This window comes from Pseudopodoces humilis, chromosome 3 (genome assembly GCF_049639895.1).
Source record: "Pseudopodoces humilis isolate 2021_Gansu_Grassland_sample_001 chromosome 3, ASM4963989v1, whole genome shotgun sequence".
NCBI lineage: Eukaryota > Metazoa > Chordata > Aves > Passeriformes > Paridae > Pseudopodoces > Pseudopodoces humilis.
Window position 1 is genome coordinate 743,301 of NC_142202.1, and position 25,105 is coordinate 768,405.

General features: G+C 53.4%; 1 protein-coding gene across 2 annotated transcripts; it reads right to left on the bottom strand.

Moving 5' to 3' along the window:
- Positions 1-2,768: 2,768 nt before the first annotated feature.
- On the bottom strand, positions 2,769-6,957 carry CD93 (CD93 molecule). Of its 2 annotated transcripts, XM_088053824.1 has the most exons (2): positions 5,072-6,957; positions 2,769-3,184 (listed from the first exon to the last, which is right to left on the bottom strand). In XM_088053824.1, exons 1-2 carry the CDS (start codon positions 6,814-6,816, stop codon positions 3,175-3,177), a joined length of 1,755 nt encoding a protein of 584 aa, XP_087909950.1. In that variant the 5' UTR covers positions 6,817-6,957; the 3' UTR covers positions 2,769-3,174. The 2 variants fall into 2 exon arrangements, with proteins under 2 accessions (XP_087909950.1, XP_087909951.1); XM_088053825.1 differs by lacking the exon at positions 2,769-3,184 and having other exon boundaries at positions 4,944-6,957.
- Positions 6,958-25,105: the final 18,148 nt, after the last annotated feature.

Sequence of the window (25,105 nt, forward strand, 5' to 3'; positions counted from 1 at the left end):
GGGTTGTAAGAGGACAAAACAAACCCCAAGGGTTTAAGGAAGGACAAACAAAAGTTCAATACAGTTCAGTCCAATTTAATAAAGTTTAATAAAGAAACTTCCTTGCCACGATCAGAGGAAATTGGGATTCGCTGCTCATCCCAGCTGTGATGCCCGAGGCTGTTGGAATTCCATGAAAAAACAGCCTCACCTCCCCTTTTTGTGGAGTGGAGAATACTCGGAACTTGGAAAATTGGGATATTTGGGTTGAGATTTTGCGTTGCTCCTGGCCCCATGCTGGCAGCACAGAGGGATTCCCTAAGGATAAACCTATGGAATGGGATGGGATGGGATGGGATGGGATTGGGATTGGGATTGGGATGGGATGGGATGGGATGGGATGGGATGGGATGGGATCCATGGGATGGGATGGGATGGGATGGGATTGGGATTGGGATGGGATGGGATGGGATGGGATTGGGATTGGGATGGGATGGGATGGGATGGGATTGGGATTGGGATGGGGATGGGATGGGATGGGATGGGATGGGAGGGGATGGGATGGGATGGGATGGGATTGGGATTGGGATGGGATGGGATGGGATTGGGATTGGGATGGGATGGGATGGGATGGGATGGGATGGGATGGGATGGGATGGGATGGGATGGGATTGGGATTGGGATGGGATGGGATTGGGATTGGGATGGGATGGGATGGGATGGGATTGGGATTGGGATTGGGATTGGGATGGGATTGGGATTGGGATTGGGATGGGATGGGATGGGATGGGATGGGATGGGATTGGGATTGGGATGGGATGGGATGGGATGGGATTGGGATTGGGATTGGGATGGGATGGGATGGGATGGGATGGGATGGGATATCCATTCGGAGGTGTCCATGGGGAATAGGGGAGATGGGGAAAAAGGTAAGAATAAGAATAAGAATAAGAATAAGAATAAATAAAAATAAAAATAAAAATAAAAATAAAAATAAAAATAAAAATAAAAATAAAAATAAAAATAAAAATAAAAATAAAAATAAAAATAAAAATAGTAGTAATAAAAGTAATAATAATAATTAATAAATTAATAATTAACTCTTCTTCAATCCCATCAGACGCTTGGGATCTGCCACAAAAATGGAAATGTCCACGGGATTTAATTCCAGCAGCAGGGATGAACCTCAGGGGGCTTGGAAGGAAGAATTTATCCAAGCAGGATCATTCCCAGGAATCTCCTGGAGCGCTGGATAACTCTGACCTTTCCTGGCTTTAGGAACATCTGTTGCTCCCACAATTTTCACTTCACTATTTCCAATTCTTCTTCCACTTCTCCTTTTACTTCTGTTTTTTTTCCAGGGAAAACCACCAAGAAAAGGGGGGGAAACATCCCGGCAAACCACAGGAAAAGAAGGAAAACAGAATGTGGTGGAGAAGAAAAGAAAAAAACAAACAATAAATTTCTGCTCCTGCCGTTATTTTTATTTCTTTTATTTATTTACCTTTTTTTTTTTTTTTTTTTTCAGTAACTGCAAGCCCAGATAAAAAATTCCTTGCCCAGGATTTTTCCAGGAAAAAACAGAGCCTTCCCAAACAATGACCTGGCTCCGCTGGCCTTGCCCCACTGACAAGGCTCGTCCCTGAAGGATGACGGGGCGGGAGGAGCGGGATCCAGCGGGATCTCATCGTTCCCTTTTATCCCACTGAGTCAGGGTGCCAGCACTGCCCTTCCTGCTTTTCCTCTTCCCGATCCCATTAATCACCTTCTCCCTGCCTTTCCCTTCGGCTCTGACTCATCCCTGAGCCCTCACTCCGCTCGGAGCGGGCACTTGGAATGCTCGGCCTGACCCCCGGATCCGGGAGCTGGCGTCAGCACGGGGGGGGGATTTTTGGCTTCTCCGCGGGGTTTTGGGATGAGGTTGCTCCGCTGGAATGCTGGCAGCTGTCCATGAGGGAATGGAAAGCGATGGAATGGAAAATAATCTGAAATATCATGGGGTAATAGGACCTAAAGGGGTCCATCCTATTCATTGATCCTGAAAAAACCCTCTTGCGTGGAGCGCTGCTGAAACCAACGGGATTGCTCATGGATTTGGGATCTTGGTCATGGGATTGGGCCTTGGCTGTGGGATTGGAGCATTGGCTGTGGGACTGGGAACATGGCCACGGGATTGGGAACATGGCCACGGGATTGGGACTTGGGCTGTGGGATTGGGAACATGGCCATGGAATCAGGACCTTGGTCATGGGATTGGAGCCTTGGCCATGGGATTGGAGCCTTGGCTGTGGGATTGGGACCTCGGTCACGGGTTTGGGACCTTGGTCATGGAATCAGGACCATGGCCATGGGACTGGGACCTTGGCCATGGGATTGGGACTTTGGTCATGGGATTGGAGCCTTGGCTGTGGGATTGGGACCTCGGCTGTGGGATTGGGAAGATGCCCATGGGACTGGGGCCTTGCTCATGGTTTTAGGACCTTGCTCATGGACTTGGGCCCTTCCTCCTGGGTTTAGGGCTTTGCTTGTGGCTTCAGAACCTTTTTTGTGGCTTTGGGACTTTTTTGTGGCTTTGGGACCTTTTTTGTGGGTTTAGAACCTTCCTCGTGGATTTTGGACCTTCCTTGTGGTCTTGGGGTCCTAACACAGCCCATCCCACTGCTCCCACCCCATGGCCCCTGCCCAGGACCACAGATCCTGGGAAAGGCTGAGACCACGGGATAAGGAAAGGATTTGGGATTGCCACCCACTGCCGTGGGGAACACAAGGATTAGGAGCACCAGAGCACGGATTTTTAGGAATATCTTTATTAAAACCCGCTGCAAACACATTTTTGTTCAGGTTCTCTTGGAATTTCATCCCGAGAGAGGTGCCGGGATAACTTTATCCTGCAAATCCAAGAGTTTCACCCTGGGCAAACACAGCACTCATCCATGGCAAAAGAATTCCCAGGAGCAGGATGAACACCCCGTCTCCTGTGGAAGACAGAGCACCAAATGATCCTGCTCCCATCTGTGGGATTCACCTGGATAACTCCCAGAGGAGGATCAGGATGTGGCAGGAAAAATGGGAGACAGGAGGTGGGATCCAGGTGGAATTGCACCAGGAGGGAGGATGCCACAGCAGGAAATACTCCATTAGGGAGAATCCAGCCTAAACCTTGGCACAAATTCCCGTCTTCCCCCAGCTCCGCCGTCATTCCCCACTGGAACACACAGAGGTTGCAACAGAAATCGGGATCAAGGATTTTTTTGGGGAATAAACAGCACAGCTCAGGTTTTTCCCAGCTCTGATTCCACCCTCATCCTTCCTTTTCCATCCTTATAGCCTTACATCCCATAAAAACCCCCAAGGCTGCCACTTCCCAAAGACCCCAAAGATCCCACAGACCCCAAGCTGGCAGAATTGCATGGGATAATTCATTCCCTTCACTGATCCGGCTATTCCCAGCGCTCTGCCAGCTTGGGATTCGGGAATTCTCGGCAGGATTTCCAAGAATCCCTCTGCAGCATTGCCCCCCGTTCTCTCAACCCCAGCAGCGCACGGAAAACTTTCCTTCCAGCTCCCTTTTCCTGTTTGCGGCTCACAATGGAGCCCCAAGACAAGAAAAAAGCAGGAAAGGTTTTTCCTCAGCACACGGAATGACAGGATGCAGCTCCCTGCCCACCGCAAACTCCTTTGTGTTCCATTCCCATTCCCGGAGCCCCAGGGACAAAATAATTCCAACAGAAACTTCAGGAACCCTTCAAACCCTGTGGCTGGGCACGGATAAACCATGGAGGAGGTGCTGCTGGATGTGCCCCTCGGGATTCCGGGGAGAATTCCCGCTGGAAAAGCTGGAAGTGGCTCAAGGAATTTTGGGAAGCACCCGGGTAGCAACTTGTCCTGGCGAGTTTTTGGGGAGTTATGAGTTTTAATAATAATCAGCAAATACTCCAATTCCTTACGCAGGGAAAGAGGGAAAACATGCTCAGCCTGGAGCCAGGAAGGATCCTTCCCAAAAAAACTGATCCAACAGGAAAAGCTTGGCCTCCCATGCGGCTGATGGGAAGGAGAGCATTGTTTGCTGTGTTTAGAACAGGATCTAGGCAGGATACTCTGGTGGTTATTCCAAACACAGCTTTTCCTACTTTTATGCCATTCCTTGGCTCCGTGCTGAGCCGTTTTCCCTGGTTTCAGGGATTTGTAATAAAACCCCAAAAATAACCCTTCAACCCCACCCTGGCTGGGCCTGCAGGGGCCTGCTCCAGCTCTGCCGGGGCACATCCCAGCTGAAAACCCTTCTCCATCCCCACCCCAAACCCTTCTCCATCCCCACCCCAAACCCTTCTCCATCCCCATCCCAATCCCTTCTCCATCCCCATCCCAAACCCTTCTCCATCCCCATCCCAAACCCTTCTCCATCCCCATCCCAAACCCTTCTCCATCCCCATCCCAAACCCTTCTCCATCCCCACCCCAAACCCTTCTCCATCCCCATCCCAAACCCTTCTCCATCCCCATCCCAAACCCTTCCCCATCCCCATCCCAAATCCTTCTCCATCCCCATCTCAATCCCTTCTCCATCCCCATCCCAAACCCTTCTCCATCCCCACCCCAAACCCTTCTCCATCCCCATCTCAATCCCTTCTCCATCCCCATCCCAAACCCTTCTCCATCCCCACCCCAAACCCTTCTCCATCCCCATCTCAATCCCTTCTCCATCCCCATCCCAAACCCTTCTCCATCCCCACCCCAAACCCTTCTCCATCTCCACCCCAATCCCTTCTCCATCCCCATCCCAAACCCTTCCCCATCCCCATCCCAATCCCTTCTCCATCCCCACCCCAATCCCTTTTCCAGGCGAACGAGACAAGTGCAAGTCTGGAATGTTCCAGGGGGAGCAGGAGAATTCCAAGTGAGCCGTTTCCTTTCAGGAGCGCGCTCCCATAAATTCCAATTTGCCTTTCGGAGACAAATTCCAGCCCATTCCCTTCCCCTCCCTCCCCTGGAGCAGCAGGACTGCAGATCCCACCGGAACGGCCAGAGGAGCTCCCTCAGGGCACAGAGCATTCCCTGCCAGCCTTCCCTTGGGATTTTTAACCCCCTCCTACCTGCGCTCCCCGCGGCTCTCGGGCTGCTCGGGCACCCAGCAATAATTATCGGCCGCGCTTTTGGCCGGCGGCTTCTCCCTCCTGGCCGCCCTTCTCCTGCAAGCCACGAGCGCCAGGGCGAACGCCAGCAGGAGCAGGATGGCCACCAGGCTGCCCACGATGTAATAGAGCAGCAGCCGCGGGCCGTCCGAGTCCGAACCGGCTCCAAATCCCGCCGTGGGCATTCCCAGAGTCCGCGGGATGCTCGTGGTCCATGGGATGCGCGTGGTGCGTGGGATGCCGGAGCTCTGGGGGATGCTGGAGCTCGGTGGGATGATGCTGGAGCTCGGTGGAATGATGCTGGAGCTCGGTGGGATGATGCTGGAGCTCGGTGGGATGACGCTGGAAGTCTGGGAGATGCCAGAGCTCCCCGGCGGGATGCTGCCGGAGCTCGCTGGGACGCTGCTCGGGATCGCCTCCGCGGGGCTGCAGCCGCGCCCATCCCCGTCCCGGAGGGAGCCGGGCGGGCACAGGCACTCGTAGCCGCCGGGGAAGTTGCGGCAGGCGCCGGGACACGGATCCCGCAGGCATTCATCCACGTCCAGGCAGGAATCTCCTCCCGGCTGCCGCTGGAAGCCGGGCCGGCAGGCGCAGCGGAAGGAGCCGGGAATGTTGATGCAGAGCTGCGGGCACGCGTGGGGCTGGGCGCACTCGTCCACGTCGTGGCAGAGGCGGCCGGCGGGCCCCGCGGGGCGGTAGCCGGCCCGGCACAGGCACTGGAAGCCGCCGGGGAAGTTGCGGCAGCGCTGCTGGCACGGCCCCGACTCGCATTCGTCCACATCGGAGCAGCCGCGGCCGTCGGCGGCCAGGACGTAGCCGGGCTCGCAGGAGCACTGGAAGCCGGCGGGCAGCGGGCGGCAGGAGCCCTGGCAGGGGTTGGGCAGGCAGGGATCCTCGGGCAGGCAGGACACCGAGTCCGGGGCCAGCACGAAGCCGGCGTGGCAAGCGCAGCGCGGGGACTCTCCGGGCCCGTCCAGGCAGAGCTGCTCGCAGCCGCCGTTGCTGTGGCCGCAGGCCAGCGGGCACAGGGGGCCCGGGGGGTGCCAGGCGAAGCCGCCGCCGTCCAGCGGGCCCTTGCAGACGGCGAAGGCCGAGCGGCCGCCGCTGTGGCAGCGCACCTCGGCCAGCGTGCCGAAGGGCGCGGCGGCCAGGCGCGGGGCGCGCACCCCGAAGGGAGTGCTGTAGGTGACGGAGCCGCGGGCGGCCAGCGGCCCGCACATGCCCTGGAAGCTGAACTTGCAGAGGAAGGCGGGCAGCGAGCTCCGGCAGGCGCGGTCGCTCCAGCCGCCGGGGCCGTGCGGGCCGGGCGGGCGCAGCGAGACGCAGCGGGGGCTCACGCAGGTCACCGCCGGCTCCGCCGCCCACTCCGAAAAGTCTCCCGGCTCGCCGCCCGCCGCCCAGGAGAAGCCTCGCAGCGGCTCCTGCGGCCGCACGCAGTGGCCCCGGGGCAGGGCCAGCCCCAGCCAGGCCGGGCCGGTCCAGCGGGCCGTGGCCAGCAGCTCCCGCAGGCGCTCGGCCTCGGCGGCGCTGCCCGCCGCGGCCAGGTTACCGCCGTTGTCCCGGCAGCGCTCCTGCGCCCCGGCCCAGGTGCTCTCGTTGCGGTGCAGGGTGTAGCAGGCGCCGGCCGCGCACAGAACCTCCACGGCCGCCCCTCGGCAGCGCCAGGCCAGCAGCAGCAGCGGCAGCAGCGGCCGGAGCGCGGCCATCCCGCCGGACAAGTGAGCGAGCGACCGGAGCGCGGTCACATCCCCGTGTCCCGCCGAGCTCTCCCCGAACGCATCCTGTGCTCCCGGCTTTCCTATTTATCACCGGAGGCCGCGGCTTCCTGTAGCGTGGAGCTCCCTGGCTTCCCTTTCCCGCCGGCTCCTCGCTCCCATCCCAAAGTTTAGGGAAGAACGCTTCCCTGCCTTTTTTCCCCTTTTTTTAAACCTTTTTTTCCCCTCCCCCCTCCTTCCAAGAATTTGATTTATTCCCTCCGGCGGCACCAGCTGAGTTTTCCAAGGCCTTAATAAGGGCCGGGAGTTTTCAGGCACGTGTTGCTAAAAAAAGGGGAAGGAAAACATCCCGGCTGAAAAAGCCGTGGGATCCGTGGATATCGAGCTCTGAAAACAACAAAATAATAATAATAAAAAAAAAGGGAATATTTGGCGCGGGCTCTTCCCGCGCACGCGCGGAGATTCCAGAGCGTTTTCCCCTTTCCTTAAATAGATGGAAGAGCCCTGAAATAGGAGCTGGGCCGTGGGAATGTCCTGGGAATGCCGGGATGGAGCCAAGCTCGGCCGGGCTCCGGTGCCATCCCCAGCAGCGCTGGATGAGGATCCCTCCCGGAATTCCAGCTTCATCCATGAGAATTCCATAGGAACAGGGATGGTTCCTATGTTGGGATGGTCCCCGGTAACAACCGGGCTGATCCCAATTCCCTCCCCGCATTCCCAGGGTTTCTCCTGGAGCTTCCCTCTGGCTGATTCGGGATTTAACCCTGGGAGTCCGGGGGTATCTTTTCCCGCCTGGCACAGCCCTGGATCCACTGCCCATTCCAGGATTTCTTGGCTCAGGTGGGCTTGGAATTCCTGAGGGAATGGCCGTGATCCAGCAGAGAAAGAAATACCGGGAATCTGCTCCTTCGCTTCCCTCCTGATTGCAAAGATCTGCCAAAAATCCCAAGAAAAAGCGTGGATTATTCCCAGACCTGCTCATGCACGGCATTCCCGGGAAAGCCCTGGCTGCTGGGATATCCTCTGGAATCTCCCATCCCATCATCCCATCAGGGATCCACAGCCAACGCTCCCAAACCTTGTGGGACAACAACTTCCCAAAAAAGCGGGAGGGAGAAACCCCAGCAGGATGCTGTTTCTCATTGGATTTATCCAGAATTCCAGGAACGGGGGGAATTTTGTTTTGGACTTGGAATAAGAGAGCTCAGCACGGAGCAGTTCCCTGGAAAAACACGGATCCTGCTTTGTCCGCCCAGCTGATCCCACCATTTTCCTTCTTTCCACAACCCAACCTGGCCTTTCTCATCCAACCAAGATTTCCCGGGCAAAAATCTGGGAATTTTTAACCACAGCTCCTCTGGAGATTCCCAGACTGGGGGAAAATCCCAAAATATCGAAACATAATTTAAATATGGAAAGTCATTCCAGGATAATCAAGGAATTAGTGCTGGGAATGTTCTTTCTTAGGATGCGTGGGGTGTCCAACCAGGAATCCCATCCCAGGGGAGAACTCCTGGTTCAAAACCATGGAATATTCATGGAATATTTGCAAAAATAAAGCTAAAAACCTTTTCCAGTGGCTTCATTTTATTTTCATTTTATCTTCATTTTATTTTCATTTTATTCTCATTTTATTTTCATTTAATTTTAATTTTATTTTCATTTTATTTTCATTTTATTTTCTTCGCCCCCTTCCAAAAAATAAAAAAAAATATATAAAAAAAAAATTGGGATATCCCTGTTTCCAAGAGTTTCATGGATAGGAAAGCTCCCTCCCATCACTTCCAGGGAGATGTCCACGTTCCAAGTTTATGTGGGAATATTTTTTAGGATTTTTTTATTGGATGTTCCACGCTCCTTAAATTTTCTTGGATGGCTCCCATGGAAAATCCAAGTCCTGGCTCCCAATTTTAGAAGGATTTTCTTTCCCAGCCCCCCTCGGCTGAAGGCATCCGGAACCCCCCGTTTTCCATAGGAATCCGATCCCGGCCATCTCCCGGACAGCGGAATTCCCGCCCAAGGGAAGATCCAAGATGATTAATTAAAACCAATTAAAAAAAAAAAAAACGGGAATTGCTGGAAATGAAGGAATCGGTTTAAAAAAAAAGGCGAAGTCTGAGGCTGAAGAAGGAAAAGGGCGTGGAATGGGTGACGTCAGCGGCGGCAAATCCCGGGATTGGGATGAGGGACAATGGAGCCGGAGGGGGGGACACCTGTGCGGGAAAAGAATTGGAGGAACTCGGCTCCCTCTGGAGACATCCCAAGGGCACGGAGCTGGAATGGGAAGCTCTGGGAAGGCTCTTGGAGACCTTCTGTTCCATGAAATTTTGGGAATTTGGGCGATGTAGAGGAGTGGGAATTAGCGGGGGTTTAATGGGAGTGGAATTCCAGGGGGCAGGGAAAGGAATTGTTTGGGTTTTCACGTCCCTGCTCCTCTGCTCCGGGGAGATCCCGGCTGGAATTCTGCATCCAGCTCTGGCTCCCGGCTCTCCGGGAAGGACGTGGAGCCCTTGGAGCAAATCCAGAGGAGGCACCGGGATAATCAGAGGGATGGAGCAGCACTGCCGGCAGGAAAAACCGGGAGTTTGGGATTGCTCAGCCCTTCAGGATGGTCCAGCTGTGCCACTCCAGGAGGAAAAACCGGGAGACATTATTCCCGAGGGAAGGGGAAGGGCTCCCCCTGGCAGGGAGCAGGCTGGGATGGAATATCGGGAATATCCCCTGGGAGGGCAGGCAGGCCCCGGCACAGATTCCCAGAGGATCCCCAGGATCCCGGGAATTGTCCAAGGCCAGCTCGGAGCACCCCGGGATAGCGGGAGCTGTCCCTGCCCATGGAATGAGAGGAGGAATTAAGATCCAGCTGAAACCGTTCCATGATTTTTTTTTTCCATGGAGCGGCTGAACGCCCACCCAGATGGGAAAGAGGGAAGGAAGGAAGGAGCAGCTCCCATCCCAAATATCCCGTTCCTTCCAGGCATCTCCCTCCTTTTCACGGGAGCAGGGAATTGCTTCCTTGGAGTCCAGATTCCAGGCTGGCATTTTCCATCCTTCCCTCCTGCTTTTCCCATTTTTCCAACCTTGGAGCAGCTTCCAGGCTAAAGCTGGAGGAGGGAGGTGGAGTGGGATCAAAACAAGCCGGAGCCAATCCAGGAATTCCGTATCTCTCCAGATAAAATCCAAGGCAAGATTCCAGGAGGTCTCTGCCAGGTGGGAGGGAGCTGCTCCAGGTGTTCCGAGCAGCTCCAAGGATTTTTGCTGGATGTCAAGCGAGGACACGATCCCTGAGTTTTTTCCAGCCTTTTCCGTTCCCATTGGGAAAAGGGCGGCTGGGATTCCAGGGAGGAGAAATCCCAGCGGCCCCACAGCAGATCCATGCTTTGGAATTGCTTTGGGATACAAGCGGGACGCTCTTCCCAAACTCTTTCCCCCTGGAAGCGGGAGGACTGGAGCACAGCTGGAATATTCGGCTGGATAGCAGCTGGAAAAGTGGGAATCCTGGCTCTGGAAGCCTTCCAGCCAAGAAGGAAAAGTTCCTCAGATCCCAGTGGGAACAGGGCCCTGGGGAAAATCCTCATTCCAAGGGATGTTTTCCCTCCTCCTTTGTTATCCGAGGGACTTCTTTTATTATTCCGGAATTTTTCCATGTGTTTGGAGCCTTGGAATTGCTGACGGGGTTGTCCTGGGTGGTCCGGGGGCGGGAACAACCCCTCCTCCAGATGGAGCCCATTTAGGAAAACCGGGAATCCACGGGGACGGGTCCCTCCTCCCAGCGGGATATTCTCCAAGGGATATTTCCGGGATATTCCAGTTCTGGAATAGCAGGGAGGAGGTGAAGGAGAGGACAGTTCAGTCCCAGCCCAAATTCCCTGGTTTTCATCCCGGATTTGGGGGAGTTGGAATGCCACCAGGACACCTGGAGAGCGCCCACGCCGATCAGCTCCCGGATTTCTCCAACCGATCCGGCCCATCCCGCTCCAGCGGGATTTGGAGCTCGGAGCAGGCAGAGTGAGGGAAAAGCTGCAGCTCCACAGAATTCCCTCTAATTCCCAAATTTCCTGCTCATTCAGGATGAGCCATCAGGGAATCTGCTGCTCCTGAGGGAATTCCAACTCGCCTCCCCGAGCAGGGATTGCCCAAAGGAAAGGAAAATCGGGAAAATACAAAAACAAAAAAGGAGAATTCCCAGAGGAATCCCACGGGGAATTCCCATGTGGTTTTTACCGGGATTTGTGCGCCTGTTCCTCGTGGGAAGCTGGAGGCAAGAGGGAACATTTTTAGGATATTTGGGAGGGTTTTTTTGGGCATAAATTGGGAATTTCCCACACCCCCCCGCCCGGGCATTCCCACTTTTTAGCTCATCCCGTTTGGAGGCAGGATCGGTTTTCCAGGTGGAATAATTAAGGAATAAATAAATGAATAAATAAATAAATAAAGATGAAAAAAATTAAAAAATAAAAAGAAAAATTTTAAAATAAAAAATAAAAATAAAAACAAAAATGAAAACAAAAATGAAAATAAAAATAAAAAACATAAAAAACATAAAAAACATAAACAATAAAATAAAAATAAAAAAAATTGAAAATTAAAAATAAAAATCAATAAAAATAAAAATAAAAATAAGAATAAAAATAAAAATTGAAAATTAAAAATAAAAATAAAAATAAGAATAAAAATAAAAATTTAAAATTAAAAATAAAAATAAATAAAAATAAAAATAAAAATAAAAATAAAAATAAAAATAAAAATAAAAATAAAAATAAAAATAAAAATAAAAATAAAAGCTGGGAGTGCATCCATAGGCAGATGCTGCCTGAATAAACATGGAATTACCACGGGAAGGAAACATTCCAGGGGATCCATGAGGAGTTGATTCCTTCTTCTTTTCCCCCTCCGGCTCCCGCTTTTTTTTCCCATGGAAATCAGGTTTTCCCTGCCCACAGCAGCTGTGAGGGACAGAATTCCCAATTTCCACCGAGAATCAGGATCAGGGCCTCCAAGGTGATCCCTGTATTCCCATGGAAGCGGTTTTAGAGCCGGCCTCGCCATCCCAGGGTCGGGATCTGGAGAAGGCGCTGGGATCTGGCCAGAGGATTTGGGGAATCCCATTTTCCTCTGGCACGCCCGGGACACCCCAGGCATGGATCAAGGCAGGTGTATCCATAGATCCATGGCTTTTTCCAGGAGCAGAGCCAGGGAAGCGCTGGGCTCTGGTATCAAACATCCATTTCCCCCCTCTGCTCATCCCACAGAATTCCCTGCCCGTTTTCCCTCCCCCTCCTGTTGGAATTCCCACATCTGTGGCCCGATCCAGATTTCCAGTCCTCCCCAAATTCCCGCAAGCGGCAAAACCCGAGGATGGGGTTAAAGCGGGATCCGGGCTCGCTCCGGCTGCTCCGGCTCCAATCGGGATTCGCTGCCATTCCCAAATGTCATTCCCGGCCGGAGGGGCTGGGAGGGCCGGGAATGACTCAGCCCTGGCCCAATCCCAGAGTTCCCAACCCTCCCAGCTGGATTGTTCCCTGCTTTCCCCCTCTCCTCCCGCTTTTTTAGTACCGCTGTCCCAGCCCCGCCGAATCGCTTTTCCCGCTGATGCGCAAAATCCCGGGAAGGAGGCGGCTCTGGAATGCGAAGGGAAAGGCAGGGCTGGAAACATTCCCGAGGCTCGGGAAGCGCCGGGTGTTGCCCGGGCAGGGCGGCAACAACTGGAAGGAAAAGCAGGGTGGGATTCTCCAGAGGGATGAGCAGAGCCCGCCCCGCCTTCCCGGGACAATGAATTCCCTGTTTTCCAAAGGGCTGGCAGCGAGGTGGGATTTCAGGTCATTCCCGAGCCAATTCCCCAGCCTGGGATTCTCGTTCTCCCGATCCTGACCTTCCCAGAATCTTCTCCCCCAAAACGATCCCGTCTGGAATGTGGGATCGTGTTGCGGAACAAATTCCATAAAAAAAATAAGGGAATTATCCACGTTGGCATCCCCGGGGAAATCCAGAGCCCCCCAGGTCGGGATGCGGCCGCTCCGGCCCCTCTCCCCATCCCAGGACAGATCCCAACATTCGGGGAGGAGCCGAAAGGTCAAATATTCCTTAAAAAAAAAAAAAATTTGGCAGGAGAATGAAAACATTGAGCTCATTCCCGGCGGGAGCCGATCCCAGCAAAGCCCGGTTCTTCCGTCCTATCCCAGAAATCTTCCTCCTTGGAGAAGAGGAGGGGAATCCTGAGGGGGAAACCGTCCCTTTCCCTTTCTGTCGATGGTGGCAGGGAGGTAAGAAAAACGGGATATTCCCACTGGAATTGTTACTGCTGGATCGAAAGGCTATCCCAGCTCGCTTCCTTTCCCCATTGGATGCCGACTCTGGGAATCTTTTTCCAGCCGGGAATAGCGTGGGATTCTCAGTTCCGTATTTCCCCCCCCCCCCCCCCAGTTTTCCCTCATTCCTTTGCAAATGCAGAAGGAATTCCTGCGATTCCGTTACTTTTGGGATGTGCTTCCATAGGGAATCAGATGCTTTGGCTTGGGAGCAATTCCAGAGGCAGGGAAGTGGGATTTGCTCACGTATCCATCTTTCTTTGCAGGGAGCCACTTCAAGGTTTTTCCAGGGAGCTCGGGATGTGTGGGAAGCACTGCCAAAACTTTATTCCCATCAAATCCAGCTGAAAGCAGGGAATTACCCTCAGGGAGCATTATCCCACAGAAACCCCATCCCATATCCCAGCACAAACACCAATCCCAGGGGAGCCAAAGAGAAGTGGGAGCCCATTCCTGCTTTTGGATGGATTTGCTTCCCAAGGCCCAGGGTTAGGCTGGAATTCCCACTTAAAGTAGGAAAAGCTGGGCCAGGCTTCATTCCCGACACCCGGGATCCAGGAAATGGATTGGAATAACCATTCCCTGGGTTTAGTTCACATCCCATGGGATTCAGGCCTTGGACGCTGCTACTTTCCCTCTTGGAGTGTGGGACGAGGCAGATCCCAGTGCCAGGAATTCCTGGGCATTCCCCGCCCTGCAGAGCCAGGTCCCGCTCTGATCCACTTCCCAAAATCCGTAAAAATCCCAGGATCCCTCTTTTCCATCTCCCGGTGTGTCCAGCTGAACCGGATTTAAATGGGAAGGGAATTCCTGTTGGCACCTGGGCCAGAAGAAGGAAGTTTTTCCCTGGAATGGCTGATCCTTTGGGTTTTGCCTTGAAGATCCCAAGTTTCCAACCCCTTTGGATGTGGAGAAATCCTTGGAAAACTGCCCCATCCCTGCCCTCGGAGCCCCCAAGGCAACTAAAGTTAAGAAAGGCTGTTGGCACATTCCAAAGTTGGAATTTTGGAGGAAAAAACCTGGGATGGGACGGATGTGGCTCCTGGGACAGCTGTTCCAGGCTGGCTCCTTCCCTTCCAGACCCTCGTGAGAATCCAGGAACAAAGACTTGGACTCAAACCCTTCAAGGTGCTTCCCAAAATCCCGAGCTGGGATCCCTGTTCTGGAGCCCACCGGGATGCGGGAGCCGGGAATTCCCATGGGAGAACCCCTGTGGCAGGAGCGGAAGTGTCCCATCTCCTTCTGGGATGGCAGAATTCCCAAAGAATTCCCATTCCACCCTCTTCCAGCCCAGGCAGGTTTGACCTCGGTTCCCGCAGTTTGTGTGGAGCAGATGGATTGAAAATCCATGGAAAACAGGAGGGAAGAAAAGCCCGGTGATGTTCCCAGCACCAATTCCATGGTTTGGACCGGGAAAAGCACCAAAATCCTGGGTGGTTTTTTTTCATGGAAAAGATTCCCAGTGCTGAGCAAAGAAGCCTGGTGGGAATTCCTGGGCAATTCCAAGCTGCTTCTCCTTTTCCTTGTTGCTCCAAGTTTTCTTCCCTTCGGTTTTGTCCGGTTTAACTCTTTTCCCTCTTCCCCCTCCTATTTATCCAAGGAAATGGGGCTGCTCGGGAATTCAATGGGAGGAAGGCAGGAGCTGCTGGCTCCACATCCGTGGGCTGCCGGGGGGATCCGGAGGCGCTTCCCTAATTTTTAATGGGATTGAGGAAGAATCTCCTAGCAGCTCCACTGGAAAACCGATGGAGGGCTTGGAGAAACGAGATCCCAAAAGCTGGAGCCGGGGCAAACCGACTGTTAGGGAATTGGGAAGTTTGGGAAAGGGGGAAAACAAAAGCAGCTCTGCAATTCCCGGGAAAAGTCAAGCAAGGATTTCATTCCTTGCTCGGGCTCTGGGAAGAAGCAAATCCCGCAGCAGAGCCGGGATCCCAGGTTTTCCTGGAATGGGATGGCCTTTGCTCCGTGCTGGTGATTTACGTGGGAAACAATCCCTGCTCCCAACCCTGGGATATTTGGAGTTGCCAAGCTGGGAGCGAGCTGGGAAGTTGGGAAGCGGGCTGGGATTCAATCCCAAAAGTGCTCCCGATCCCTCTGGTGTTGGGATGGGGCTCAGTGGCCCAGGGAAATGTCCCCAGATCTTCCTGGAATTCCCAAATCCCAGACTGGATTCCAGCCAGAGGTCACCACCACCAGGGCAGGACCCTTCGGATCCGCTCCACGGAGCTGGATTAACAGAATTTAGGGATCAAATCCGTGCCTTATGCCCGGTTTTAAAGCCCATCCCAAGGTTTTGTTGGAGCTGCCTTGGGAAGCCGGGGCGTCGCGCCACGGCCGAGGCCAGAGCTCCCGGCCCACGGCGGAGCGGGACACGGATCCCGGCGGGATCGGTCCGGAAAACTCGGCGCTCCCAGTACAATGCCCAATTTCCTGATGGGAGGGAGCCGGCAGGGCAGGAAAACATTGGCACTTTTCCAGAGGCTCCCAGCCCTGCTTCCCTGCTCCCGGCTGCCTTCGGAGCAGGGAGCATCGATCCCACGGTTTTTGCTGGAAGCACGCCGCCGTCAATCCTCACCTCGGATCTCGAGCTCCTCGTAACCTCGGGGATGGGAACTCCGTAAAGAAAACTCGGGATCCTTGGGAATGTGGGCAATAAAGATAAGGGCCGGGAAGGCCGGGCAGAGTTTTCCGGCTGGAGAACGCGTCCCGAGGCCGCGCTTTTCCCTCCTTATCGCGGCTCCGCAGGAGCCGGCCGCCGCTGCCAAGGGATGTGCTGGAGCTGGGATTGCCTCGGCTGGAATTTCCCTGCCTCAGCAAGGAGAAAAAGGGAATACAGAGTGAAAATTCCCTGGGCTGCTGGGCAGGGAATGACAGCCGGAGGGAAATCTTCCCTGGATTCCGCACCCAGCTCCAAGGTTTTGGGGTTGTTTTTTTCACCCCGAAAACAGGGAAGAGAATGCTTCCTTAGAGGTTTGAAAGGAGTTTTCCCTCTTTTCCAGCATTATTTATCGGTGTTTCCATAGGATCCTCCGTGCCACGGCTGTGGGAATCCAAGGCTGGATTTGCCTACGGACAGGGAATGGATGGAGCAAAGGGAATTCTGGGAAAATGGAAAGAAAAAACCATGGATCGGGACCCATTCTCCAGCTCCCGAGATGGGATTTCAAGGGTTAATTAGGGCCACATTCCCGTGCTGGAACGGAATCAGGGATTGTGTTGTAGGTGCTGGAATTCCAAGGCTTGTGCCTTTCCCGGGAGCTCGCCGGGTTATCTGTGGCTGCTTCCGGAGCTCCCCATGGAATTCGGTGAAGGCCAGCGGGGAAATGGGAAGAGCCTTGCGGATAAGCATCTGGATCCTGCCATTGTTATCCCGAGAGGAGCGGCGGGAGAAAGGTGGGGAGGAACCAGGGACACTCCGAGCAGGGCTGATGTTTCCAAAGGGATGAAATCCTTGGATTCTCGTCCCTCCCGGCCACCTGCAGGCCTGATCCCAGCTGGAGGCAGCTTTCCACTGACCTCACTGGGAAAACATCCCCTCCTCCCTGGTTTTGCAGGGAATGAGAGGCTGGATACGCAGGATTGAAGGAAAAATCCACTGAGACCGTTCCTAAAGGCTGAGCCCATTCCCAAATCCTCCTGGGATTTTCTGAGGGCTCCAACTGAAATCCAAGCTGGATACCCTCGGGGGGTCTGGGGGTCAAATCCTGCTTTTTCCCAAGGAAAGCGCTGTGCCAAGGCCAAGCTTCCCATTAATTCCTGAATCCAATGGATCCGATTCCCATGAATTCCGCTGGAACCGATTAATTTCCCCCGTTCAACAGCCCAGGTTTGGTGTGGTTTTCCCAAAAAATTCCCTGGAAAAGCTGGAAAAGCCTTATCAGGCAGCTACGGATACCCCAAGAGGGCAGCCAGAGCTGGATAGAGTTATCCCTAGGGAAGTGGGAAGCATGAACTGGAAGTGGGGCGGCTTGGAAAAATAATGGGAATGTCATTCCCACCCTGCAAAGAAACAGAGGGAAAGGAGATGGGAAGGGATTTGATCCCAAACAAATGGGATTGGGTGGTTTATTGCCGGCACTGCCGCAGCACCCACGGCTCCTCTTCCCGCCATGTTATCTGGGATATGGGAATTCCCAGCAGCCAAGCCGGGATTGCTCCCTTTGAATGCCACCTTGGCAGGGCTAGAACCAGGCACCGTCTCCGGGATTTTTAACGGGAGGAGATGGAAAAGCGGCATCGCCTGGCTCAGCCGACGATTTCAGGAATGCGCAGCGCTGGCACCGCCTTTCCTTGGAGCTTTTCCCTGCCCCATTTCCCAATCTTTATTTCCAAATCCGTAGCATTCCAGCCTGATCTCCTACGGAATTCAGGCTATAAATTCCCCCAGCAGTTCTGGCTCCGAGCGGGAATGCTGGTGTTGAATCGCTCCCACCTGGATTGCAAAAGCCATTCCCAAAAGGTGGAATCCATTCCCAAAAAGGAATCCACCCTATCCCGGTGTGATCCATCCGGGATCAAACAGCCACAGCTCCAGGGATGAGGAGTGAGTGGTTTCTTTTGGTGGGATCCATTTTTCCCCCCTGGAATCGCTCTCCAGGCAATTCCAGCTGTTTCCTGGGGACAGCAGCTGCTTGTTCTTCCCACTTTTGTGGGATTTTAGGGATTGTCCTTCCCGCTTCGTTCCCTCCTCCTCAGAAAGTCTCAGTGCCAAACTGGGGAGCCCCAACCCCCCGTGGGAACGGCCTGGAATGTACCCGGAGCCGCTGGAAAAATCCCAAGTTGTGGTCCCGGCCCTGTTGCCACGGCAAAGAGCTCTTGGATTCCATCAGTGAAGTGGGATGGGGTCATTCCCGCTTTTCCTGCTCGCTCCAGCCAGGATCCCAGCAAGAACAGGGCTCCTCACCACGAGCCCCGCATCCTCACCCTGCTTTTCCATGGGGAAACCGTTCCGGCCTCTGCTGCCAGGCACAGCGGGATCCGGCGGTCATTCCCTGCCTGGGATGCCCCGGGATGGCCGGAGCAGCGCCTTGGGAAAAGGGGATTGGAGGGAGCAGCCTCTCTCCATCAAGAGCAGACTCCAGCTCCTGCCAGCATTTCACTGGGAACAGCTTGAAAGGACTGGAAAAAATCCAGGGAACACGGATCCCCAGGAGGGATCCGCCTGCTCCGTCAGGGCGCGTGCGATCCGCCGTCATTCCTGCCTGGATGCGGGAATTTGGGATTACTCAGGGGTGAGGTGACGAAGGCCTGGGATGGGAGGCAGCAGCATGGGAACTCCCGAGCACGGCTCTCCAGCTGGAATGAACTTCCATTTTCCACAGCCTGGGTGAGGAGGGGTCATCCTGGGTCTGGATCCAGGATCCAGGGGTTATCCTGGATCACGTGGAGCTGCCAGGCTTGGAGCGAGCAGCCCCCTGTGGAAGGAGCAAGGTGTGGAGATCCTCTTGGAATTCTCCTCCCAGCAAAATAACCGACGCGGCTTTTCCACTTTTCTTGGGAACGTTGAGAAGAAGGGAGCGGTGCCAAGGCATCCTCCCATGCTCCAATCCCAACTGCTCCATGCCAGGGGTAGCTCCGGCACCTTGTCCTTGGAATTCCGGAATTCTGAGCTTCCGCTTCCTTCCCACGCACCCCCATTTTCCAGAGGGACAAAACTCCCACCTGATCCTGGTGGCTCAGCCCACAGTGACCCTGTCCCAGCTCCGGGAAAAGGCAGGAAAACTCGGATGTTGGTATTCCGGTTGGGAATTCTGGGCCCATAAATGGCTCCCTGCTCCTATCCCAGCATTCCCAACTTCTTGCTCCGGAGAGGAAAGTGTTTGCGGAGTCACACGGACCCGCTCCTGAACTTTCCCACAGCCCGTTCCCTTGGGAAGCTGGAAATGTGCATCCGCAGCATCTCCTGGATGAGCTTGGATTTCTGGGCCCGGACCCATGGACCTAAAAACAGCGTTTAAGGATTTTGGGATCATTCTTCCTTTCCTTTTGGCTTCTTTCCCTTGTCTCTCCCATGTTTTTCCCTGACACTTTCAGGCTCCAGCCTGTTTCCCTGTTTTTATTTTCCCTAAGGATGGGGTTCCGTGTCCGCACATGCCTGGGAGTAGGTAGGGATTAAAACCACAGATATTTCGGGATGTTCTTCCGGCTCCCAATGCAAGCCTGGGCTTGGCAATCCCACTGCAGCCATCCCGGTGCTCCCAGATTTCTGGGATAACCTGGAGCCAACGCTCCAGCTGCCGGAAAACCTCCTGACTCCAGGGATCCCTCTGAGCCATACAAAGGGATCCATAAACTCCCCGGCCTTTGGAATGCTGGTGGGTACCCGGAATCTGCTGGTGTGATTCCCCTAGGGAAAAATAAAGGAATTTTTGATGGAATTAGCTGCCACATTGCATCCAGCTCGCAGGGTTTTGCTTGTTATAATTCCCTCTGGAATGTGTTTTCCCTGAGGAGAAGGTCCTGGAGGCTGGATCCATCCCTTTAGGTGCTGGAATTTGCCTTGCCTGTGGCTATCCCAGAAAATTCCTCCTCACTTGGAGCCTTCTCCGTGCTTGCAGCAACATTTTCCTATTTCCCTGCAGCCCCGGTTTATAAGGGATAATGAATCCAGACGGGAAAAATCGGAGAGGGACGTTCCGGGATTTGGAACTGCAGCTCCACCCGAAGGGATACTTTTCCTTTATCCACCCTGGCATTCCTCCAGCCCTGGAATTCCTGGTGATCATTAAATGTCCTGGAGTAAAAGCAGATGCTTTAACAAAGAGCCTGACCCAAAGTCATTCCCGCTGCTTTTCCAAAGGTTATCCGGCCATTCCCGGCCCCGCTGCTCCCTCCCTGGGAATATGAATGATTTTAATCCCAGTTGGGAAAATATTCCTTTTAAAGGTGGGTGGTTGGTCTGGGAACACTTCTGGAGATGGATTTTTTGTGTTTGAAGGTTCCAAAAGCCATTCCTGAAATTAATTGGGATAATTATTGAGATCGTTATTAGGGATCAGCACAAAGCTGGGGAATTAGCGGTGGGAAAACTCAGAAAGTCCTCCTCCTCCTCCTCCTCCAGAGATCCCTAATCCGCTCTTTTATCCCGAAGGCTGGCATGACCCTGAGCTCCTCGTGGGCATCCGAGCCTCATTCCGCAGTTTTGAGCTTTTCTTGGAATTCCAGACAGGTTTTCATTTCCGATGGCTCCGGGTTTGGTCATGGTTAATATCTGGGAGTGTGATCAATCCCGATGGAGCCGAGCTGGGATGCGGACACAGCTGGAGAAAGGTGAAGCTCCGCCCATTCCCACTTCCCAGGAGATCCCAGCACCTCCCCACCATTCCCAACAATGTTTCCCTTTGTTTCCTTCCCTTTTTATGCTGGAATTAATGAATTGTTTCCCTTCCAAAGGGGACGAGGGCAAGGAGGGCTTGAGGGAACAGCAAAACTCTGGGAAGAGTCCAAAAATAACCAATTTGGGAACTTCCAGCACGGAGCCTCCCTCCCCGCTCCTTTTCCGTGCCTAACGACCCTGCGGGGAACGAACGGTGATGGATCCAAAGGGATTAATTGGGATTTTAATGAGCTCGGACATTTGGCTTGGGATGAGTTCCCTACGTTCCATTGGCTTTGCAGGCATGGGGATGGATCTTGGCATAGACCTTCTCCAAGCAGGAGAGCTGAAAGGAGAAAAGATGGGATAAGGGATGAAGGCAGATGGGAATTTCTTCGTGGAATGGGGTCTTAGCTTTGGAATTGCTCCGGGAAGTTTGGAGTTCCCATCCCTGGAGCAGTCCTTGGGACGGGATGAAAGCAGATGGGAATTTCTTCATGGAAAGGGTTGTCATCATTGGAATTTCTCAGGGAGGTTTGACATCCATGAAGATGTCCTGGAATGAGAGATGAAGGAGATGGGAATTTCTTCATGGAATGGGGGGTTAGCATTGGAATTTCCCAGGGAGGTTTGGATGCCCATTCCTGGAGGTGTCAAGGAGTAAGACATGAAAGAGACGGGAATTTTTTCATGGGATGGTTTGTTAAGGATTGGAACAGCACAGAAAGGTTTGGAATTCCCATCCCTGGAAGTGTCCAAGGAATACCTGGATGAGGCACTCCTGGGCTGGGTGACAGGTTGGACTCGACGATCCCAGAGGTCTTTTCCAACCTCAGTAATTCCATGGGATTCTGCGGGACTAAAAGCCGACCTCCCGAGCTGCAGCTGGGGCCGAGCTTCCCCAGCACGGCCCGGGATGACTCATCCTGAAATTCCCCAAAATATTTTGCCAGGTGTTTGTTTCTCCAGGCAGCTGCTCCTTCCACGTTTAATCATCCCCGTGCCAAGATTCCGCACTCAAACCGGGATTTTAAAAAGGGCATTTTCTCATCCCTGCAGGAGCACCTGGAGGCAGGAACGCTCTCCCTGAAAACACTCGGGGGGTCGGGACGCAGATATAAACTGACATTCCCGTTTCTCCCCCAAATAATTTGGATTCGCCAACCGCGGTGAGCGCTCAGCACTAAGGAAAAATAAACACTGGGGGGAAAATGTTATTGCTGGGAGGAGAGAGTTTTGCGTTAAAAAACAAAATATTGGGATCGTTCCGGTGGCTAAAAGTCAAGAGGCTGCCGGAGGAGGATGAGAAGTTTGGGATCTTGAGAGGGAATGCTGCTCTCTGGGGAGCAACGGAAAAACATTCCTGTTCCAACAGCCAGCTGTTGGAAAAATACCACTTCATCCAATGTATTCAGATTTATTTTCCTTATCATTTCCCCTGGTGAACAGCTGGGATCAGCTGGAATTTGTCCGGAATCACCTCCATGAAATCAGCAACTCTTTTAATCGGTGTCTTGGAACAACAGGAGGGTAAATCTGGCAAGAATTCCCTCTTTTCTTGCCATTAGGAATAACTTTGGGGGTTGTTTTGCTGGATTCCTTCTGGCTGGGAGCAAGGTGCTAATCTGAATTCATTCCTCGGGATCCTCTGCATTCCGTACAGATTTCTGGTGGAATATTGAGCTGGAAGGGACCCTGTGGAGAAGAGAGAGGAAAAAACCGGGATCTTCCCCCCGCCTCCTTTTGCTAATGGAATATTTGTTTTATATTGAACTGTAACTAAACAGGAGGCAGCTCCTTTCCAAGCGGGAAAAGCATTAACATCCTGTCTTTTAGCCGGAGACTAAACATTACCCACCTGTTTCCCAGATCCCGGATGGAAAACGGGATCTTTAGGATATTCCAGCATCAACTATTTCAAACTCAACTATACAAAAAATCAGTTCAAAACCATTTCAGTTTGGGCTTGACCGGCCGTGTTAAGGAGTTAAAAATACATGGATCAGACCTTCAATATCCATGGAATGTGATGGGAAATCCTTTGCTTCCAGAGGCAACTTCCCGGGTTTGATGCCCAGGGTTTAGCAGGGGTTAAAATATTTGGGAGAAGAAGGGGAAGAAGTTCGCCAAGAGCTTAAAAATGTGCGATAAACAAGCGAACGATCTGTGCCGAGGATTTATTTCGTGCCAGAAGGAAAACATCATAGATGAATCCCGGAATTTGGATTCCCATCGCCCTAACACATCACTTGTCAGGAGCGTGGGGTCAGCATTGCAGGGAATTAACTCCAAAGCAGCCCTGCTCCCTCTTCCCCTGGAGCTGTGGGAATGCATCCCGCCGCTGGCGCCACCTCGCAGGAATGAGCTCCCGGGAAAAATGAGAGGGAGAGTCCGGAATTCACAGCCCAGAGCCAAAATCCTGGGAGCCTTCGTGCCCGGGGTGGTGCTGAGCTGACTCCGAGCTCGTTCCGGAGAAACCTTCCCAAAAGCGGGGTCTTGGCTTTGGTGGGAGCCCTTCCAGGGACTCCTGGGTGTGTCCCCACATCAGGAACACGGAGCTGGCATCCGAAGTGTGGGCTCCATAATAACCCCAGGAACATGGAGGGCTGAAAAGGGCTTTTCGTTGATTTGTTCCTTATTTTTGGTTTCATTCTAGTTTATTTAATTTATTTATCGCCTCGGTCCGTAACAGCCATCGGTTTTCCAGGTTTTCCAGAGCTCCAAGCGTTCGGCCCGGAGAAGAGAAGCTTTGGGGTGCCCCAAATGCGGCACTCCGGGCCAGGACATGACGGAGATACATGTGAAGAGAGATTATTTCCATGGGCTTGGAATGATGGGACAAGAGGGAATGGTTTCCGGCTGCCAGAGGGCAGGGACAGACGGGATATTGGGAAGAAACTGTTCCCTGGGAAGGTGCCCTCCCTGGGAGGGTGCCCAGAGAAGCTGTGGCTGCCCCTGGATCCCTGGAAGTGCCCAAGGCCAGGCTGGAGACCCCTGGGACACTGGAAGGTGTCCCGTGGCAGGGAGGGGTGGGACTGGATCATCTTTAAGGTCCCTTCCAACACAAACCATTCCATGATCTTGGAATTTGATGGTTGGACTTGATGATCTTAAAGGCCTTCTCCTATTCCCTCTTGGTTTGCTCTGGTATCCAGGTTTTCCCCACCAGAACCTTAGTGGGAATTCAACTTTGCTGGTTTTTAGGATTCTAAGATCTCCTTTTTCATACAAAACACACGGGGACTTCCCTCAATTCCTGTGGTTTTCGAGTGACAGCAGGATCTTGGAAGCGTTCTGCCGGGATACACGGAACTCCTGCTCCTTGAGACTGAGCGTGACGGGGAGAATCCGTGGGATGTTTGATTTGTAGCATGGTCCCATGCCAAAATTTCTTAGGGAGAACAAGAGACAAGCAGTGCTCGGTGCTGACACATGGAGCAAGGCCTGCTCTGTGCTTCCCATCAGGATTTTCTCTGGAATTTGCGTGTTTAGCCCACGCTGACAGCCCTGTCCCTGCTTCGGGGATGATCCGGAGGTTTACTCGGCTCCTGAGGAAAGGCTTTTGGGAGCTCTCTCTGCAGTGTCGTGGTTGATACCCAGGGTTGGATTCCTCTGGATTAAAGGGATGAGCAGGGCCACAGTCAGGGCTGCTCTTTCCGAAGTCTGCAGCATCCTCTGGTGGAGCCGTACGGAAGGGATATCCATCCATGGAAAACACACCAGGATGTTTCCCTGGGGGGCTCTAAAATGTCCCCCAAGCTTTGCTGGGAAGAGCCAAAATCGCCAAGGCCCGCTGTGCTCCAGGGGGAAGGAACCTGGGATCTGGGGACATTCCCAACCCTTGCTTTGCTGGAGATGTCCTGGCTGACCTCAAACACAAACACCCGATGGATCAGGAGCAGAACCTGACTGGCAGAGCCGACTCCCAGTTTTTCCCCCTTTTCCTGGTTTTAGTCACCAAGATCAATCAAAGCCCCAGGTATCCCTCCACTCCCAACCAAGGGGAAGTGCTCAGATAAAATCTGAGTTCCCAGGCTCCGATTCTTCCCTGGATTTTGTTGTTTTGGCTTAACAGGTTGTTTTATTTCGCCATCCCGGCGCCTGGAATGCTTCACCCACCGCGAGACACACGGGATTGGCATTTCCCACAGCTGCCTCCCACATGTTTCATCCCTCCTGTTGAAGTTCCGAAATTAAGGATTGGGAAAGAGCAGCTATGATGCTCTTCCTTCTTCCTCCCCACAGGAGAGACATGCAGAATTCCATGGGCTCTAGGGAGCCCCTGAAGTGCATCCGAGCACCCGGAACATTTGGAGAATCAAGTGGATCTCCTGAGAAACAAAACTGGTGGCAAAGAGCAGAGTGTAAATTCAGCCTTGGGAAAATCCCTCCTGGGACCGACACACGGACACAGCCCAGCAGTGTACCCAGAAATTCCCTCCATCCTCGTGGAATCCAGAGTGAATTGGCCGGGAGCTGCCCAGCTCCTCTGGGTGAGAGCTGCCGAGTTTCGCGATAAAGGAAAAGCAAACACGGATCCCTCGTGCGAAGATGCAGGGATATTATCCTGACATTTTCCACACGCCTCGCTCGCACTGCCGCTCGTTCTTACCGCTCCGAGAGCTGTGTCTGGACAATAGAAACATTCCCTGGCTACAAA

Bases quoted from the DNA above. Each gene is read 5' to 3' on its own strand.
- CD93 (XM_088053824.1), bottom strand. From the start codon at position 6,816: ATGGCCGCGCTCCGGCCGCTGCTGCCGCTGCTGCTGCTGGCCTGGCGC.